At 49.6% G+C, this 19,197-nt stretch overlaps 1 protein-coding gene across 5 annotated transcripts in view; it reads left to right on the forward strand.

The window, feature by feature from the left end:
• Positions 1-14,703, forward strand: part of EFNA5 (ephrin A5) — a 280,637-nt gene extending 265,934 nt beyond the window's left edge. For 3 of the 5 annotated variants that reach the window (XM_035714737.2, XM_049107958.1, XM_025438645.3), the window contains 3 exons: positions 3,982-4,047; positions 4,473-4,553; positions 10,097-14,703. In XM_035714737.2, the coding sequence (XP_035570630.1) occupies positions 3,982-4,047; positions 4,473-4,553; positions 10,097-10,218 (269 nt within the window). In that variant the 3' untranslated portion in view covers positions 10,219-14,703. The remainder of the gene's footprint in view (positions 1-3,981; positions 4,048-4,472; positions 4,554-10,096) is intronic. The other 2 variants (XM_049107964.1, XM_025438646.3) reach the window with 1 other exon arrangement.
• Positions 14,704-19,197: the final 4,494 nt, after the last annotated feature.

Genomic DNA, 19,197 nt, shown 5'->3' on the forward strand with positions numbered 1-19,197 from the left:
TCCCCGGGCTCCTTGCCGCTGGCCCCCACGGTGACGGTCTCGTGCCGTGGCACTTGCTCCCTGAGCAGGAGAAGGAGGCCGGCCTTTTGCAGCAGCAGCAGCAACACAAGTGACAGTCCTTTCACATTATCTGTATTCTGCTCATCAGAAGCAAAAAACCAGGTCCAGCCCCTCCCAGGTGAGCGAGGAGGGTCATGGGAGCCGGGCCAGAGGCCACCTGTCAAAAGCAGGATGCCATCATGCTCTCGCCACGCCAGCTGACAAGCCTGTAGCGAGTAGGGACACGGGGATGGCGTCTGTCTCACACGCCCAGCACAGCTTGTGGAGGTGCTGACTTGGGGGGCCTGAATGTGCTCCCTCTGATGTAGCAGCAGACTGGCTGGTAAGTGCTGAGCTGAGCCTACCCAGTGCCCAGGGGACCGAGGAAACAGGTTCTCAGGAAAGGCTGCAGTCGGGGCGCCCGAGGTCATGGGGCGGAGTGAAGATGAGCAGCCCTCGGGGCCTTATTAGCTGAACACAGGGGACCAGGGGGCCCTCAGGTTGCGTTTCATTAAGTGTTGTGAGGTTCTCATTGGCACTTTGCACATCATTAGGGGGAGGGGACCCTGTGGTTTGATTTATCAAGTTGCTATTAAGGTCACGGAATGGGAGGTTGTCCTTGTGTTAATGGTCCCATACCCCTCCTCCCAGCTTCCGGACTCCAAATGTACATTTTTCAGCAGAAAAAAAAAATTACTAAGGGGCTGTGGATTTGGACTATGACACACAACGTTTGAGACAGGAGTTGCAATTCACCTGTTAACCTGAACAGATTCTGGTAGAAAATCCCCGCGTGCTTATGGGAAGAGTTCCGAGTCTAGGGTTTCTTCCCCTGTTGCGTGAATGCTGCTTCTTGGTTGTGCAAGCTCCAACGTGGGGACTTAGGGAGGAGATGTTCTCCTTCTGTTGTCCCAGTTGCTGTTGATTTGGCTTCTGCGGGCTCCGGAAAGCCTGGATAATACTCCCTCGGAGGCGCACGTCTGCACCAGCCCCCTTCCCTCCAAGCTAAGGCCATGCCCAGGGCCCTGCTGGCAATTACCTGCAGACCTCGGTTCTCGCACCCACCCCCCTGCGGCTCACGGTCACGGCCCCAGCTGCACGGCACAGGACGGGAGCAGGGTGCCCGACACACCTTTCTACCTCGTACCCAACAGGGAAGCCAGCGCATAGGAGGAATTTTAAAGCATTTGAATGGGGGTGCGGGGCTCAGCGGTTGAGCCTCTGCCTTGGGCTCAGCTCATGACCCCGGGGTCCTGAGATCGAGTCCCGCGTCGGGCTCCCTACAGGGAGCCTGCTTCTCCCTCTGCCTGTGCCTCTGCCTCTCTCTCTCTCTCTCTGTCTCTCATGAATAAATAAAATATTTTAAAAATCAGAAAAAAAGCATTTGAATGGATGGATGAAGCGGTCGGTAATTATTGCCAGTTGTCAAATGTTGCCTATTGATTTTCTAAGGAAAGCAGCATAAGAAGTGGTAAGAGGGGCTTTAAGTAGTCGTGTTGGCCGCTGTGCCTCGGGTCCCCTCTGCCGTGCGGCTCTTTTTTGCTCAAAACCGCTCCCGGGAGGACTTTCTTTGCAACTTCCCTGGTGTGACCGTTCGGTCCTTCGATTCCTCTGCTCTTGCCGTTCGCAGCGCTCCGGCCAGTGCCGTTTGGGGTACTTGTGATGGGCAAAGCGCTTCTCGGGTGTCCTTCTGTCTCCCGGTCCTAAGAAGTGTCTCGGCCCACAGTAGAAGGGCGTCGGTCCCCGCCTGTGTCACCCGGCGGGCCTGGGGTTCAGGAACCAGGGACATGACACGGAATAAAGCCGGACTCTCTTAACCTTTTCAAACCTTACGTGAGAAGTTCTGATGCTTTCCGGTTTGTGTTGGTCAGTGTGAGAAACGGGGGGACGCGGTCGGCCGGGCCCGGCGCCCCTCGCGCAGGCTGCCGTCGGGTTGAGAGTGGCCCTGAGCGCAGCGCCTTTGCTGTCACCTGCGCGGGGCGCTCAGCACTACGTGTTGTTGTTCTTTGTTCCTCGGTTTTCCTAATGGTGAGGGGGGCTGACAGGCCGCAGGGTGACGGGGGGTCACCCTCAGGCTCCGGCTTTCCTGGTGGTAGGAGAGGGGAGTGATGAGGTTAGGGAAGGGCCTTTCACTTAAGGACACTGTATGTTCCTGTACGTTTCTGTCTTACGACCTGAGTTCACAGAGGACCGTGTGCAGGGCCGCCCCTCGGCCTGGGAGGGGAGCCGCTGCACGTGTCCCAGGGTCAGCCGCTCCGTGGCCCCGCTGCACGAGCCGCAGGAGCAGTCCAGGCCCCCGCGACGCCCCCACTCACACACCTGAACACCTGCTGCCGCCCGAGCCTCTCGCGGCCCGGGCTCCGGGGGCTCGGCCGAGCACCCCAGCAGTGGTCGGCAGGGTGAGCGTGCACGGGGCGCCTTTGCACACCGCCGCCCATGAAGCCCGGCCCGGGGGCGAGCTTGGGGACCCTGGCTTTTCTGATGAACTGCAGTCACCTATGTGTCCCGTGTTTGTGATGTGCACCAATTCTAACTTGGCCGTCAGCATCCAGGGGAGGACGCCACTTGCCAGGTCAAGCCACAGGGTGAGCACATTGTGCCCGAAGTCACACGCTGGTCACTGTAAGTGCCTGTGGATGGGGGTTCTCACAAGAGCCCCCAGCAGAGCCAGCTGTAGCCCACCCTGATGGCTCGGCAGCGGGGAGGGCGCCCGAATCCTCCCTCCCGCCACTTTGGTCTTGGACTCGAGGCCTCAGCAGGTGTCGGGGAGCCACACTAGGGTCCCCCGGGGGGGGTGACCCCATGTACCCTCCAGCACCGGCTCCCAGACTCCCCGGACCGGATTCCCCTAAAGCTAGGGGAACGTGCAGCTTGAGGCACAAGCATGTCCGTGTTCTGGGCCCCACGAGGCGTATGACAGGTAACCCTAAAGGACAGCGGTCCTGTGTCTGTCGCTGAGGACCTCCCGACGCCCTAGAAGCCACCTGAGTTCTCACTGCTGTCCGGCTGCACCTTCTGGAGCAGACGTCGGGGGCCCGAGGGTGCAGCCCCCCCTTGCCATCCTTCTCGTCATTTTTCTAAAATGCACCAGGAGACGGGTTGAGACCGTGGGGGTCTCACGGGCCTGGGGGAGACCGTCTTCCCAAATGCAGAGGGAAGGTTCACCGTCTTGCCCTCTGCAGGAGAAGAGTTTCTTCCTCAAATGAATTCTAACTTGAAGCACGTTGTGTTTTCGAAAGCCCTCCTTGTCACTTACATCCTCGGCTGTGGCACATTTTTTAAGAACAAATGGCCTGTTGCCCCGCGGTGCCTTCTCAATGGCATATTGTCCTCCAGCAGCCTGCTGGACGGCGCTGGGCTCGGTTTAGGCATCGAGGCTGCGGAGCCAAGCTCTGAGGAAAACCTCTAATTGAATTACCTGCAAAGCACTGACAGACGGGCTTTCAGGACGGACAAAGCTCTGCTTTCCCCCAGCAAAAATAGGTCATGTTTAAGTTGGCCTTGCAACTATTTGTTACTGGTTTTTGCCAGCACTTTCACCTTGGGCCCCTTTTCCTGCAGGAGACTGGGGGGGTGGGGGGGTGGCGGTGAGCAGCTCCAGGACGGCCGGAGGCCTCAAGCATTATCTTCTTATTTTTGAGAAAATTGATAACAGATCAAGTTAAATGGAAGAGCCTTTGAAATAAAAATCCCAAGTATTTGTCTGTAGATCAGCGGCATTCTTGCGTGCGTCTCTACTGTACTGAAAAGACAGGGCCCCGGGAGTAGCTCCTTCTAGCAGGCCCTTGGCCATCTGAAAAGTGGTTTTGTTTCGACTTCTGGGAGAAATTAGAGGGTGCCCCTGTTGTTGGGGGGGGGGGGCATGGCATGTAGACCATTTGCATTTGAAAATGAATAATCTGTTGTTGCTCTCTCCTCTCTTTCTCTCTTGTCTCCCCGCAGCCTCTGCGATCCCAGATAATGGCAGAAGGTCCTGTCTAAAGCTCAAAGTCTTTGTGAGACCGACAAGTAAGTTGACCAGAATGAGCTTCAGAGGGTGGCTTCACTGCGCATGCTTTCTTGTGTGGTCTGGTTTCACCGCGGTACGACTTTTTTTTTTTCTTTTTTTTTTAACTGTTAAATCCTGTGTGTGGTATCCGTTTTGTATATCGGCATCCGTGGTTTAGTTTTTCACCATGTTTTTTTTTCCCCATCATCCTTCGTGATGCTTTTATTTTTGAAGTACACAGCAGTTGCTAACTTGTTGTTTCTTAGACTGTTGTACGTGCACAGCAAATGGGAACAATATTGGCATGTCGGATACATGCCATTGATTGTAAAAACAGTCTCTACATAAATTAAAGGAGAAAATAGAGAGAAAGAAAAAAAAAGAAATGGGAGTTTAAGGGCGTCTTCACTAACATATTTGGCTGTTATCTCTATTTTTGTTATAGATAGCTGTATGAAAACTATAGGTGTTCATGATCGTGTTTTCGATGTTAACGACAAAGTAGAAAATTCATTAGAACCAGCAGGTTAGTATGCTTAGAGACTCTCTTTTAACAAATGCATCTCTCTCTGGTGCTTCCGTACTTTTTTTCCTTTCTTCTTCTCCGCATGTTTGCATGGTATAGTTGCTCTGCTTTTGCTCATTGCTAGCAATGCTAATATTACTTATACTCTACCTCATTCCTCCAGTATCTTTGTCTAATGCATGTTAGATAAAATATGACCTTTCTTTTTTTGGACGTGGGTTTGATATAATACAGTATCCTAATATAGAAGCCCCAGCAGAATGCTAAAAATCTCACTGCTTTTTACCATACCCTCCGAGCATGCCGGTGCATCACCGTGAATAGTGATGGATCTGTTTTTCCTAGAAGACAGGAAAAAAAATTCTATCGTATGCGCTTAAAAAAAATTTTTTTTTAATGTTCCGTCCAAATTCTGTGGATAAAAAGAATTAGGACCATCGCCCCAGACAGCAGCTAGCTCCACATATGTGATTTTCCCCATTCTCATGCATCCTTGCACTGACCTAAAGACCTTTATTACATCCCAGATATTATGCGTGCTGCTGGTATCAGGAGTAGTGTGATCACGTTGCCCAACACCACCAATTCGCACACTTGTTACTCCCACGTGCGTAGGGCAGTCTGTCTGGCCAAGTGTGATCCTTGAGTGCTGAGGCAAAATAAGTATTGAGGATGAAGTGTTTGCTGCTGCTACCCTCCAGGCACCCCGAACCTTCCCGTCGCTGAACACACGTTACGACCCACACAAGCGCTCCTCATTTACACTCTAGGGACTGTGGATGAGGCGGCCCTGTGTACCACGCACTTGGGGCACAGACTCACCTCGACTGGTCCCGAGGGATGGGAGGTCCTCATCCCACGCCCTGAGCACTGTGCCGTGATGCCCCTTTCCCCCTCCTTCCTGAGCTTTCCTCTCTTGGCCCTACCTGCTTGAGATCTTGATCGGTTTCCTTCCCCAACTCCCGCTACCATCTCCAAACTTAAGGGAATTAAAATTATCTCTTCGTCACAGAAAGATGTGAGCCCTACCCCCCTCCCACCTATGTGAACAGAATCCTTTTTATTTTCCCCCGTGGATCTATAGTAGCACTTCTCTTTTTTTATGGTCCTAAAAATTAAAGGGTTGTGAAGTCCACTTTATCTTTTGGGTGTTGCTGCTAGGACACAGTCGGTGAGCCTTAGGGAAACTTACCCTGAGTAGGTGCGGAGCCCCAGGACGGATGTAAAGGAGCTTTCACATTGCAAGTGACAGGAAGGGTTAGGGTTCCCCCCGCCAAGCGTTCTGTTTTTTTCCTAAGGTCGGTGTCCTACAATAAAGCTCAGAGGGGATGCCTGGGTAGCCCAGCGGTTGAGCACCTGCCTTTGGCCCAGGGCCTGAGCCCAGGGTCTGGGATCGAGTCCCACATCGGGCTCCTTGTGGGTAGCCTGCTTCTCCCTCTGCCTGTGTCTCTGCCTCTCATGAAAAATAAATAAAATCTTTAAAAAAAAACAAAAAACAATAAAACTCTGAGAGGCCTTCTTGGCTCCCCAGGGGTCAGTTAGCTGCTTTGGAAAGTTGCAAGGAATAAGTGCTTGACGTGGAGATGTTTTCATTGTGTCCTGGAAATCGGGGAGCATTACTGTGGCTTTTCAAGGTCCCAGGCTCCTCCCAAGCTTGAGGATTTGGTCCATCCTAGGATCTGTGAGCCCCGGATGGGCTCTCTGCTGAGGACCACGGGGTCTACGCTCTCCCCCTTGGGAATGGAGGCTTGCCCGGGGCCACATCACTAGTTAGAGACTGATCCAGGTTTGACAGTCAAATGTCTCAACTGCCGTTCCAAAGTGAGTAGAAAAAGTAGGCTTCTCTTACCGTCAGTGGACACGTAGATCCTCATGAAGAGAACTTTACTTTATTGGATTTGTTAATAAGTCACATGTGGAATGACGGACAGAGTGAGGCATGTCGTAGACATAAGTCATCCCAAAATAGGATTTTTTGGTGCACATCGTGGTAGGAGGTAGGCATATCTTTCAAAAAAAAAAAATCTTTTTTCCAGGTAAATTCCGTTGCCTATCAAGAAAGCGAGAGGCTATTTAGAGACAACAGACTGCAGGTTTTTCTCTGGTCATCAAGGGAGAGACCCTGACGACTATTCTGGCCTTAGGAAAATTACCTTTGAATTCAACTCATGACAGAGTGCAAGCGATTAAGATGCATCCATACGTGAACATATTTCACTGTCCTGGGGAAATAGGCTCTTTTTCACTGAGCATTTAAAATCCGCCATGGTTCCCAAATCGACACACGTAGAACTGATGGAAGTTTGCAGGGACGTCTGATGGAACGTGGGGTGTGTGTGTGTGTGTGTGTGTGTGTGTTTGTGTCGGGGAGTGGAAATGGAGGCGCCCCTGCGTAGTCCAGTCAGGTCCAGACTGTATCTCTAAGGGCTTTCGTGGGAGCATCCGTACTAATAAAAGTAAGCCAGGCCTGAGCTAGCATCCCTGGCTGCAGGAATCCAAGAATAAATCCAAGTCCCTGGTCTTCGCGTGACAAACTTGAGGCCAACTTAGGGCTCTGCACCAGCACGGTGGGCGGCTGAGTGTGCACCAGACTTGACGAATCCGGGAGGCCCGAGAGGACCCCACTGCATGTTCTCGGCGATGTGTACTAACTCACCTGTCCTTGGAATGCGTCTGTTTCGTTTGCCTGCATACTCTGCCTGCCAGCTTCCTAGCATCAGGGCCACAGGATGACGTCAGGGCAGACATACGCCGCACAACATGCCCCCCGCACATGGCTGGTGCTCTCCCTCTGAACCACTGAAAGCCTCGTACTGCGGGATCCTGGAGGCAGGCGGCAAGGCTCGATGTGGTCTCTGAGGAGGAGTGTTTCCTTCTCTCGAGCCACGCATACCATCGTGAGTGTTAGAAATTGTCTGATGGTCAGAGGTCATTTCCACTGGGATAGGTTTTGCATATGAACTCTTCCCGGGGAATTCTGAAATTGCTCAGGTGTACCTTAAAAGGACACCAGCGGCTCATTTTTGCTTCTCAGGGGCCACGGAATCTTCCAGCACTCAGGCCCTGTTATAGTCAAAGGATGCTCTGTAGGATCCTGAGCCCGGCGCGGTACGGTTCGGAGAGCAGAGGAGAACTGTGTTGCCCCTAATGGGACAGATCTCCCCCCACCCCCCACTTTGAAGGCAAGACAGTACTTACTGGGTCGGGTGCTTAGGAGAGGGTTCCCCGTCCCTCGTCCATGAGCAGAACGCTGAGAAGTACGTGGAACCTCCTGCTTTACTTGTATGAAAAACAAAAGCTGGGACGCTTGAGGGGGGCTCAGCAGTTGGGCAGCTGCCTTTGGCCCAGGGCGTGATCCTGGAGTCCTGGGATCGAGTCCTGCATCGGGCTCCTGCATGGAGCCTGCTTTTCCCTCTGCCTGTGTCTCTGCCTCTCTCTCTCTCTCTCTCTCTCTCTCTCTCTGTCTCTCATGAATAAATAAATCTATAAATCCTAAAAAAAAAAAAAAAAAGCTTTCCTTCTCTCAGTGTCCCCCAAAGTCACTGCCCCCGCCTTGTGACGCCTGGAATGATGGCTAGCCCTTTGCTGAGCACCCTGGAAGGACAAGGCGGGGGGCAGGGGGACAGATCTCCTTCCAGTTCACACTGGGTGTGTGGTTATTGGCGCCAGATCGCTCTCAGTACACATCCAAACTTTCCAAGGATGGGGAGTGGGTGATTTGGTAGTAAAATTAAGAGGGAGGAGAACCCAAGAGCCACTGGAAGTTCAGGTGTATAAATATAACGGTTTTTTCAGAATGAAATCTGGAAGCCTCGGGGTTCATGGTTTTTATGAATTAAACCTGAAGTCCTCTCCTACTCCGAGTGACACCATACTGATGCTCTCAAGGTGATTTGGATCTGAATTGCAGGGCTGTTCGGGGTATGATGTCTGAGTCCTGGTAGCTCCAGATTTGATATATTTGCGAGGCTGAAGATCAGAGAGGAGTCCACAAGTAGTGGGCACCATGTGGGGCTTTCTGCGTTGTCCTCTGCGTCCGTCTAACGTCACCTTGTCGCTTCCTGACCTCCCCTAGTCTTTTGAGCCGAGAGCCACTCCATCCAGGGTTGCTTCGGGGAGGGGAGCAGATGGGACGGGGACGCAGCGGCTTCCACACAAGGACAGGCTAAAGGGAAAAGGGCGACTTGGGGGCGGGAGCTCACCCTGGAGCAGACAGAGGGCCCCGCTCACACTGCGGGTGGGTGCGGTGAGCAGAACCCGCCTGCCTGTGCCCACCTGAGGCAGGGGCCGGGCCGCGGCCCAGGGAGTGGTCACTTTGGGGCAGAGAATAGGGAGCGTGAGGACGTGCAGTGAGAAAGCAAGCATTCTCACTGCGACGTGTGGCGTGAAGCTAGCAATGAGCTTGGACTCGGGGGTCCAGGCCGGGGCTCCTCGTGGGCCTTGCAGGCCTTGTCGGGGTGCTCCGACTGTTGGGGTCCAGGAGATGGAGAAGCCTCCCTGGAGGCTCACTCGTGTCCACCCGACTGACCGCTGAGCGAATACAAGACGGGCTCTGAGCTTTGACGGGAAGGGCCACCCCAGTGCTGACATGACGCCGCCAGTGAACCCCCGCCCTTGGCCCCATGAGCGCGCGTGGTTGGAAAGCATTAAGCCGGAGGAAGGGAGCAGACGGGCGGCAGCCCCCGGTCCGTGTTGCCAAGGTCAGCCAGCCGGCCACGCGGACCCCGAAGGCCGGCAAAGTCAGGCAGCCCGTGGGACCCTCCGGAGTGTCCCAGAGACATAAAGGCAGTTTACGCCTCACTTAATCCCGTTGCGTGTAGAGGAGAATTTGCATCCACGCCGATAATTTATGTGCCAAGCTTCAACCCGATAAAAATAGAGATAGTCAAGTTCAAGGAACTGAGCCCTGGAGGTCCCAGGGCCCCTAACAGAAGTAGGGCCATCGCGGGTCCCCAGTCGTAGGCAAACTAGCAGACACCGCTTGGTGGGTTTGGTGGGCATTATGTACAGTTCCTCGAAAATGCAGTTTGGGCAAGAAAAATGTATCAGGTACATAAAATGTGGTCTCGGCATTTAATTTTTCTTATCTGGACATGCACGCAGGTAACCAGCCACCAGGCCTCCGACACTAACCCTAGGGAACGGCTAAGAGAGGGGGCCGGGCAGCCTGTCCTCCACTAACGTGCCATCTAACTACCCACCCTGCACCCCCAAATCCCACTTGCTTCTTGGGCAGAAGAGGAACGTTGGGCTCGCTCTCAGCTCTGGGCGAGCGTGTGCCCTGGCAAAGCCAAGCCAGCCGTGTACCCCAGGTGACAGGACGTGGACAGCCTCGTCCCCTCTGCCTCCTGGGGGACTGACCTCAGCAGCGCTGTACAGGCCCACTCTTCTCGCTCTTCCCTTGTCTGCTGCAAATTCCGAGCGACGGCGCGGACCCGAGGGCCACCGGTGGCCCGACCAGGCCCTGCCCGGCTGCAGAGGGCGGCTGCGGGAGGGCCCCCGGGCCGTGGGTCTCACCGGGCCCTGTGCTTTGTGCCCCACAGATGACACCGTGCACGAGTCCGCCGAGCCGTCCCGCGGGGAGAACGCGGCCCAGACGCCGAGGATCCCCAGCTGCCTCCTGGCCGTCCTCCTCTTCCTCCTGGCCGTGCTCTTGACCTTATAGCACCACCGCTGCCACCTGAGCAGCAGGGCCTTGGACACCGGAGACCCACCTGACTGCTCATCCTAAGAAGGGACTGGTTATTGGGTTTGGGGTTTTGGTTTTTGTTTTTTGGGTTTTTTTTTTTTTTTTTTTTTTTTTTTTTTTTTGGCAGATGTCAGATTTTTGTTTTCTTTCTTTCGGCCTGAATTCTAAGCGACAACTGGGGGCCAGCAGGGGCTCAAGTGGTTGCTGCTTCCCCCGCCCCCCCCCGCCCCGCCCTCTCCCATCCCTTCCAAATTAAATGGACTCCAGATGAAAATGCCAAATTGTCATAGTGACAGCAGCGGTCGTCAGCTCGTGTGCACTCTCCCCTAAGAGCCCCGGCGACAGGCCCGTGGCGAGGAGCAGTGGTGGCAGGTGCGGCCAGCACGGGCCAGGCCCGGGGCTGCTCTCCCCGCGGTCCGCAGCCTTCTCCTCCAGGACCAGGGGATGGTCGTGCGGGGCTCGGGTCACCAGGTCGAGTCCGGGGGGTTCAGACGAGACCCGAGATCACACCCTTTCCTCTAGGAGTAGGACAACGAACAGGCTTCTCCGAGGTTGAGACACTGGGCTTCTTGTTTTTTGGGGGTTTTTTTGTTTTGTTGTTGTTGTTCTTGGGGGGGTTGTTTTGTTTTTTACATGACTGTCTTAAAGCATTCTTGACAGCAAAACTTGTGCTCCGTGAAAGAAGCCTTTTTTTTTTTTTTTCCCTTTTTTAGAAAGCAGGTCGGGTGCGGGAATGCTAGCACAGAGCAAGGGTGAAAACAGAGACAACTAGGTTTGGTGGGGGTGTGTACGTGTGAGTGCCTCTGATTTTTTTTTTTTTTTTTTTTTTTTTTTTTTGGTGACTGGGCAATGCACAGCAGATTTCTTTTTTATTTTTTCCTTTAAATACAGATCACCATGGTGCTACAATCTTTTTTTTTTTTTTAAGAAACTCAAAAGAGGCATTTTTATGAATAAAGTGACCTTCCCCAAGGCTGACAAGCCAGGGTTGATGAGTGTATAATGGAATAGCTTTGGATGCTCCTCTGGGGGACAATATGTACCGAGGAGAGGAGGTCAGCGGCCAGAGGAGATGTGATGTGGCTTTGCTGGAGCGCCAGTGTGCTGTGGCCTTTCCCCGACTCCCACCCTAGCACCCACGTTTTGCTCCACACTCCACAGCTACAGGGGCTCGCACACGCGCCCCTGCTACCAGGAGAGTCAGTCAGCACTACTTGGGAGGGCTAAAGGGAAATTTGGAATAAAAAATTCCAAAGTTTGGAATAAAAAAAAAAAGTTCAAGTGTTGATTTTATATTCTTTCCCTTCCTGACACAGCCTGAAGCGTAGGGGGAACATGTGTTTATCTGTGGGAGATAAACAAGATGGAGTCCCAAAGACTTTAACAAAATATTTTTTTAAAGATCCACTAGAATAGAAAATACATTATTTAGATATACTTTATGCTGAGAGTGAGTATATATGCTTGTCCTATTTAAACTTGTGAGAAAAAAAAAAGTGGTATCCCTTGATACATTTAGAGACTAGGGGGCTATCTTGTTTCGTTGTGGGGTGGGGCGGAAGGAGCGTAGACGCAGGGTGACCCTAGTTGAGGAGTCCTGGCCCGGCCGACGGGGGCCGTTTCCAGCGGCCGAGCGTGGGGGCTACTGCTGGTGAGGCTGCCACAAGCTCTGAACCCCAAGGCCTAGGCAGGAGAAGTGTCGGACCAACGGAAAAGCAGCCTAGCCTTTTTACTGTTGCACGACACGTCACTAGGAACCATGCCTTTCAAAACCGAACAAAAGAAACCAATAAATAAATGCAATGATGATGTAATATATGAGAAAATTGGAAGCATTCCAGCAAAATGAGGCTTTTTTAAAATATATATATATGTGTGTGTGTGTGTTTCTTAAAATGTCTATATGAAAAAGGAGAGGGGTCAGATTGTGGATATACTTCATGAATGGGAATTTGCTACGAATTGTGAGTAGTTCTGAATTAGGGGAGAAAAAAAACAAAACAAACCTGTGTGAATGAAAGGCAGCTGTAAAGGTCCTTGCACCCTGGAGAGTTGTACACATGTTGAAATGTAATCTGGGCTTACCTGATTCCTTTGGAATGGATGTTACCGCTGGGTCTGTTCACACTTGGAACCGTGGGAGTGGGCTTGCCGGCCACTCGGCCGCCCCCGACACCGGGAACTTCTCTGGAGTGGCACAGTCTTGTCACAGAAGGCAGCCACCATTTCACGGGAACAAAAGTTCACAGCATTGGATTCTTTTTTTTTTTTTTCCTTTAACTCTGTGCTCAGTACTCTCAGTGATATCCAGTAATACTTTTTTTTTTTTTCTTAATTACTAGTTACAGGCTTGTTGGTCCAGTGGGATTTGAGTGGGGGGAGGGGGGGAGGGTGCCTCCCTGAAATGGATCAATAGTCGGAACCAAAATAATACTGCATGTTCTAGAACCACAAGGAAATCAAACGATCCCATAAGGATTCCAGTTAGTCATAACTACATTAGCAGTGCTGGTTTCATTTATAGAAATGGTGACTTCTGTGGTTTGGTAGCATTTGTCTCTAACAAATGATAAAGTAATCACTCATGGCCCTCTCTGCCACTGTCTTTCATTTTTCACGGTGAAATTAGACGCCCCCCCCCCCCCGCCTTTACTTCATTATGCCACTACAAATTAAGTTTAAAAAAAAAAAAAAAAGGCAAGACTATCCACCCCACTAGACAGTGTGCTTCTCTACCTTTAAGTGATAATAATCGTAGGTAACGCTTGCCACGGAGTTTCCAAGACCATGATCGGTATATCAGACAGTTTTCATCTTGTCCAGAAAGTGCTGGTGGCCTTTTATGGTGGTGTTACAACCCTCTGGGGGCTTAGGAGGATGTCGATGCAATTTTGTAGCAGCTTTTAATTTAAAAACACAACTCAAAAAAGTCAAGGGGCCGCCTTAGCTGCCTCTCAGCCCCAGTAAAGTCAAACCCCAGCGACCTTTGCCCCCGGTTGCCAAGGGCTTTGCAACATGAAGCAGGGAAATAAGGATCTGTCTGTTTAGTGGATACCGTGTATCCTTTAATAGACCAGGTAACAGTTCGTGTTAGTTTAGACTATTGTTTTTGTACTGTACTTTCTTGGGTGGCAGAGGAAAGAAAACATTAAAAAAAAAACAAAAAAAAACAAAAAACAAAAAAAAAATGAACTAAAAAAAAACTGCGTTCCTTAAATTCTGTATTATTAGCGACCTCTGTTGTATATAGTGTTTGATAATAAAGTATTAATTTGATTCTTATGTCTTTTGTAAGTGAGAACAATAGTCTTTCAGGATCCAAAACATGCATCGAGGCTTTGAAACATCCGCTGTGTGGGTAGCTGAGAAGAGTCACAGGTGGCTGAGACGCTCCATCCAGGACTCACGTGCGGTCACCGCCCTCCCGGCCCTAAGACTCCACCATCTTGGGAGCTGGAACAACATGACTTTTTTGATCCATATTTTATCCTCAGTGTTTTCCAAAGTCCCATATGTTGGAGCCCTGTGGTGGTTTTTCTCCCCCCGCGTGTTGGTTTCAAAAGGCCTAGGGAACTCCCCACCAGTCCTGTACTTTGGTTTTCTGTTTGTGGTGGTTTCCATAGACTGGCTCATTTGTCCTCAGGAGGAGTGGCCCAAGCACGGGAAGGGTTTCAAGCCCCCCCCCCCAGGGCAGGTTACGTGGGGGCTGCTTCCCTCTGCCATTGTGAAAGGAAGAGGCGCATGGTACCTGGGGATTTTCAGGGACTTTGTTTTTCTCTGGTGCCTTAGCAACGGCAGCAGCCATTCTTAGCAGTTTACCCCAAAATTAATGAAACCGTTTAAACCCCCCTCCATTCATTGCTCTCAGAGCTGTGGCCAGTTGTTTTTCTTTTGAAAACCACCTTCACCGGCACCCTCCGTTTGCCTACCACCAACCCCCTTTTTATTTCTTATGTTTATATTTTTGTCTCTTGCCTTCCTCCCACGTTTTATTTTTTTCATCAGAACCGTGAATGGGCAGGTCTGTCTCTGGTTTGGCATCACTGAGTTTTTTCCATGCATTTGCCCAAGAGCCGCTCGGACGTGAGACAAATCTCCCTGCAATGGGCTTGCTCCCATTGTCTGTACAGTTTAATAGATGCTGGCATGTTGGAGGTTACCCATGAGTCAAAAATCCGCTTTCCATGCTTACTCTTGACACCCCATTGAAGCCACTCATTGTGTGTGCGTCTGGGTGTGAAGTCCAGCTCCGTGTGGTCCTGTGCTTGTACTGCCCTGCTTTACAGTTCCTTTGCACTTACTCATCGAGTGCTGTTTTGAAATGCTGACATTATATAAACGTTAAAAAAAAATGTAAGAAAAAAAACACACACACAAACCAACCCATACAATCTGTATTTGTATATACACGTGTCCGTACAAGTATACCTAAATAAAAATTAAAGATTTTCATCATTTTAATTGGAGCCCTCCTTCTACTTCTTTGTTCCTTGCATGACGCCTTTATTTCAGGGGCTACTTAACATTCTGCTGATTTTTCAAAAACTTTGTGGATTAAAATAAACAAACAAAACCTTTGTGGATAGAAAAAATATACGTACGAGAGAAGGCCTGAGAAGCTCAAAGAACGCAGGGTTAGCAAATGGCCCAGTTGTCTAGGCACCTTCCAGTTATTCTGATGAGGAAATCTTGAGTTTCAAGCCTCATCTCTGTATTTGGGCCTTAAAGCAGGCCCTGCCTCCTAAAACTGCTGAAATACGAGAGCTAAGTGCAAAATTATGTTCTTTCACTTTGTGTAGCTTTCCACCCTATCAAGATAAAGACAAAATAAGCATTTTCCCCACAAATACCCCATACCTCAGAGAGAAATAATGACAGTAATAACCACCACTTCAGTACAGCACTGAAGCGCAGTGCTCACTCTCAGGGAAGACTTACACTTACCAGTGTGTAACCTTGGGCAAGTCATACAGTATCTTTGGGACTCCGTTTCCTTACCACTAAGTAGTAGAGTCAGAGAAATGATTTGGTTTTCTTAAGTATTGCCCTTGCTGGGCACCGCAAAGCCCATTTGGCATCTGAGTCATGTGAGAGTCTGTCTCTGATGATGACATTACTATAAGCACAATCTGAAAAACTCATCTATGGAGGGGGGTAGCATCAAATATCTGACATAATAGACACCTAATGCATTTCAAGACGTGGCTTTAATTATACCATGTTAACATTAAACTCATTGAAAGCTTTTTATTATACTTAATTATTTGACAGGGCACTAAACACTAATTATAACTTACCGTAACCTTTCTTTGCTAATGAAGAATGACAGCTTTACAGAATGAGGAACGACTTACATTAAAAAAAGAAAAACAAAAACAACAACAACAAAAACCGGTGTACCGGACTGCCTATGTGATATTTTCAAACCAGAACAGCATTACGTGGTCATTATCATCTTCACCTTCATCATCAAAAGCATTTAAGTGCTCATGACATTGTGTTCAGTGCTGTGCAGAATGAAGCTGATGTTTACAATGTGTACTTGCAAAGCTCACCAAAGGCGGACGTTGTGTGTAAGCCTAGCGTAGGAACTATTTACAGAGGAAATCTAAAATTCAAACGTTTATATCGTGCATAAGTAAGAGGGATTGGGATTTTGAGATTAAGAAACTTAGAGCGAAAGTAAATCATCTTCACAAATAGTCAAAATGGGGTTAGGAGCTTCTTACAAAACCAAGAGCACTTGGTAAGTTAGGGGCTCCTGGGGCCCTTCGGAGGATGGCAAGTGCACAGAGTTGAGTCGTCACTGTAGCCAAAAGGGTGACCGTGGGCCTGAGGAAACGGGCCAGCTGGGGCGCATCCCCCCAGCAGATCCTGACGGGGAGGGACCAGGGCCATCACCACAGTGCCTCCGAAAGGAGGGGATGAGGGACAGAAGCCAATTTCAGCTGCTGCCTTGGGCAGGTGCACGCTGCCCAGACCTGAGACCGGCTCTACACCAAACCATGAGGCATCTCAGAGCTCAGCCAAAGGGAAGGGTGCGGCCATCACCCCCAAGGCAAAGGATAAAGTGCAGAACGTGCAACCTTGGGGACTAGTATCATTCCATGGTGCCTGTGAATCCCCGAAGAGGCCACATCCCAAGACAGCACCACACACTCTACTGGGAAGGCAGCCTGGGCCAGAGGGGAGATGGTGGCCCGTGTTGTCCGAGTGGCACTTTGGCCACCAACTGTTTAGAATCCTTGAGTCCCCGAAGGTGCTATGACCTCATAGGGTGGGTTTCAGTGAATAAAACGCATCTGTGTTTGAATCTCTTATTTCAGTGACCATGATGAGAATCACCTCTCTTACGGTGGGAAATGTATAAAACTGAGGTGTCAAAACTTCGCAAGATGATTCTGATGCACCGTTCACTGGTTGCCCTAATAGTTTCTTAGGACTCGTTTGCAAAACATCTTCTGAGAGATGGTTTGCAAAGCTTCCTGTCGTGTTCTGCTAATAACATAAGCATTCTTCAGGAAGGCACCGGCAAAAATGCTGTGAAAAGCGTTAAGATTTTTGCACAGTCCCTCTGGGAGACAAGTGCTTTAGAAAATGATTATAAATAACTAATCAAGCCAATACCCTCCATCAGTTTTTAGTTTGACACATTCTGCTATATTAAGACCAATCATTCACTGGCTACATATATACATATGCCTATTTTTAAAAATTCTTTTAATTTTTTAAGCAAGCTCTATGCCCAGTACAGGTCTTGAACTCACAACCCTACGATCAAGAGTCACGTGTGCTACTGACTGAGCCAGCAGGACCCTCTGTGTGCCTATTAAAATGGAGTTGTGACTGCAGACGGACCCTGAAAGCAGGAAGTTTGCAATAATTGTGTTTCTTTTTTTATACAGATGATAAATGAATGCAGAAGCTTTAAAAAAAAAAAAAAGGAAAGAAAAAGAAAAAGGCAGGGAATCACGCTGCCCAAGGAATTGGTGAAGGGCATCACCAAGGGTTCCTCTGCTTGGAAGGAAGTAGTTTGGTTAACCAAACTACTCTTTTAAAGAAGGAAAAAAAAAATACATAGCATCTGAATAAACAAGGGGGGCTTGCAAATTCTTCTGGGCAAGTCCCCTCCCCTCCTCTCCTTTCCAGAAGGAACCCAGCTTCTAAGCCCTTCCCCATGTAGAATTACAGGAACCACCCCTTAGAAGGAGGTAGAAGAGAAGCGTTTGAAGGCCTCATGTTCAGCATGTCCCAACGCAACGACCCTTTTGACAATTTCCATCAAAGACTGTCACGCTCTCTGCCCCAGAACCTCCATACATGCTGAGCATAAAACGCAATTTCATTACTTTTTATTAAGAACCATCCCAAGTATCCCATGAGCTTTGCCACCTTCCTCCCCGCAACAGCATTAGTTAGAGGCAAAGTCACCAGGATAGTCCACCCACCTCCAATAAGAAGAACGTTCAGTTCCCCTGCTTGTGGTTTACTTTTTGGCTCGGTTTAATCCCTAAATGTGGGGTTTTCTGCAACACGAATCAAAGAAACCTGCTAAGCAACACAACCCTTATCATAACATCCTGGGACGAGGATGCCAACATCGGAGCTATAGTAGGGACGGGGGATGACTTGCGAGTTTGGGGTCCAAGTATGACCTCACTGATGCCACCAGTCAGAGGTAATTCGTAAGAATCCGATCTCGTGGGCGTCTCTCTTGAGTCAAGAATGTGTTTTGAAATATCCTGGATCTTAGTCATGATTATTTAAGCAAGAACTTCATGTCACTGGGTAACAAACGGATGCTTGTCAATCTTGACAAGAACACAAAGAGAGGGACAAAAAAAATAATAATAAAAACCACCTCTTAGCGTGATTACAATGAGAAAATAGAACAAAATATTTCTGCATGCTGTTTTGTTCAGAAGTACCAGGTGTTCCCACAAACTGCACACAACACTTAAGATGTAGACGGCCAACACCACTTCCTTTCCTCCCCAGCCGTGAAACCAGACACTAAAATGAGAAAGAACATGTCTCTTCCTATGCTCATCTTAGAAAATGCATTCCATCGACACTCTAGTAGCCTCTCCTTCTTGTGATCAAAGCTTGTTCTTTTGGACCAAAAACAACAAACAAACAAACAAACAAACAAAACCCAATCTGTGTAGCATAGACTGTGGAACATGCAACTCCTCTGAAATTTGTGCTTTGCTTTAGTAGATCTGGACACATTTTCTGCAGCACACAGAACAAGAAGATCTGTGTCTTTTTTTATTTTTTCCTAAAGACAGTGTGCCCGCCAGAAAGCTGACTCCATTTATTTCTCCTGCAGGGAGCCAGCGTGTTCCTTCTCCTGGAAGATGCAGGTACTTAAAATAGTAATAGGCTTTGTGGTTTATCGAGAGTATTTCATCCCGAGATCTCACAGGCATAAAGAATAAAACATAAACTAATGGCTCTTTCCAACAAGCTTGGGAAGAATTAAATGGAAAGGAGGATTGTCATCATTCTTCCCTGGAGAAACAGAGAAGAAAGCCACTTAACTCAGGTAGCCCCGGCAAAGAACCCAAGGCCAGCTGATCCGAGATTTGGATGGAGGCCTCCGGTCTGCTCCTCTTCATTCCTAGGAACTTGATTAAGAGCTTCAGCGGAAGGAACACAAGTGACTCATTTATCCCCTTTCTAAGTTCCGAATGCAGCGGAGCTGGGAGAGGGGCACTGGGCAACTTCCCAAATTGGCGTCGGTGCGTCAATGGTTTTATTACAGAATGTAACTTCGATTCTGTAATTTCTCAGGATGCCCCAGTTTCTGTGCTTTCATAAACATCCACAACTTCGGTAGAAGTTAGAAGAGTAATTTGTAGGGTCAGCTCTCTCCGCTCTCCTCTGCCCCACAAACACACATTCACACCCTTACGTGTGGCCTAAATTGATGTGTTCACGGCACGTTCCGCG

Source organism: Canis lupus, chromosome 3, assembly GCF_003254725.2.
Source record: "Canis lupus dingo isolate Sandy chromosome 3, ASM325472v2, whole genome shotgun sequence".
NCBI classification, from domain to species: Eukaryota; Metazoa; Chordata; class Mammalia; order Carnivora; family Canidae; genus Canis; species Canis lupus.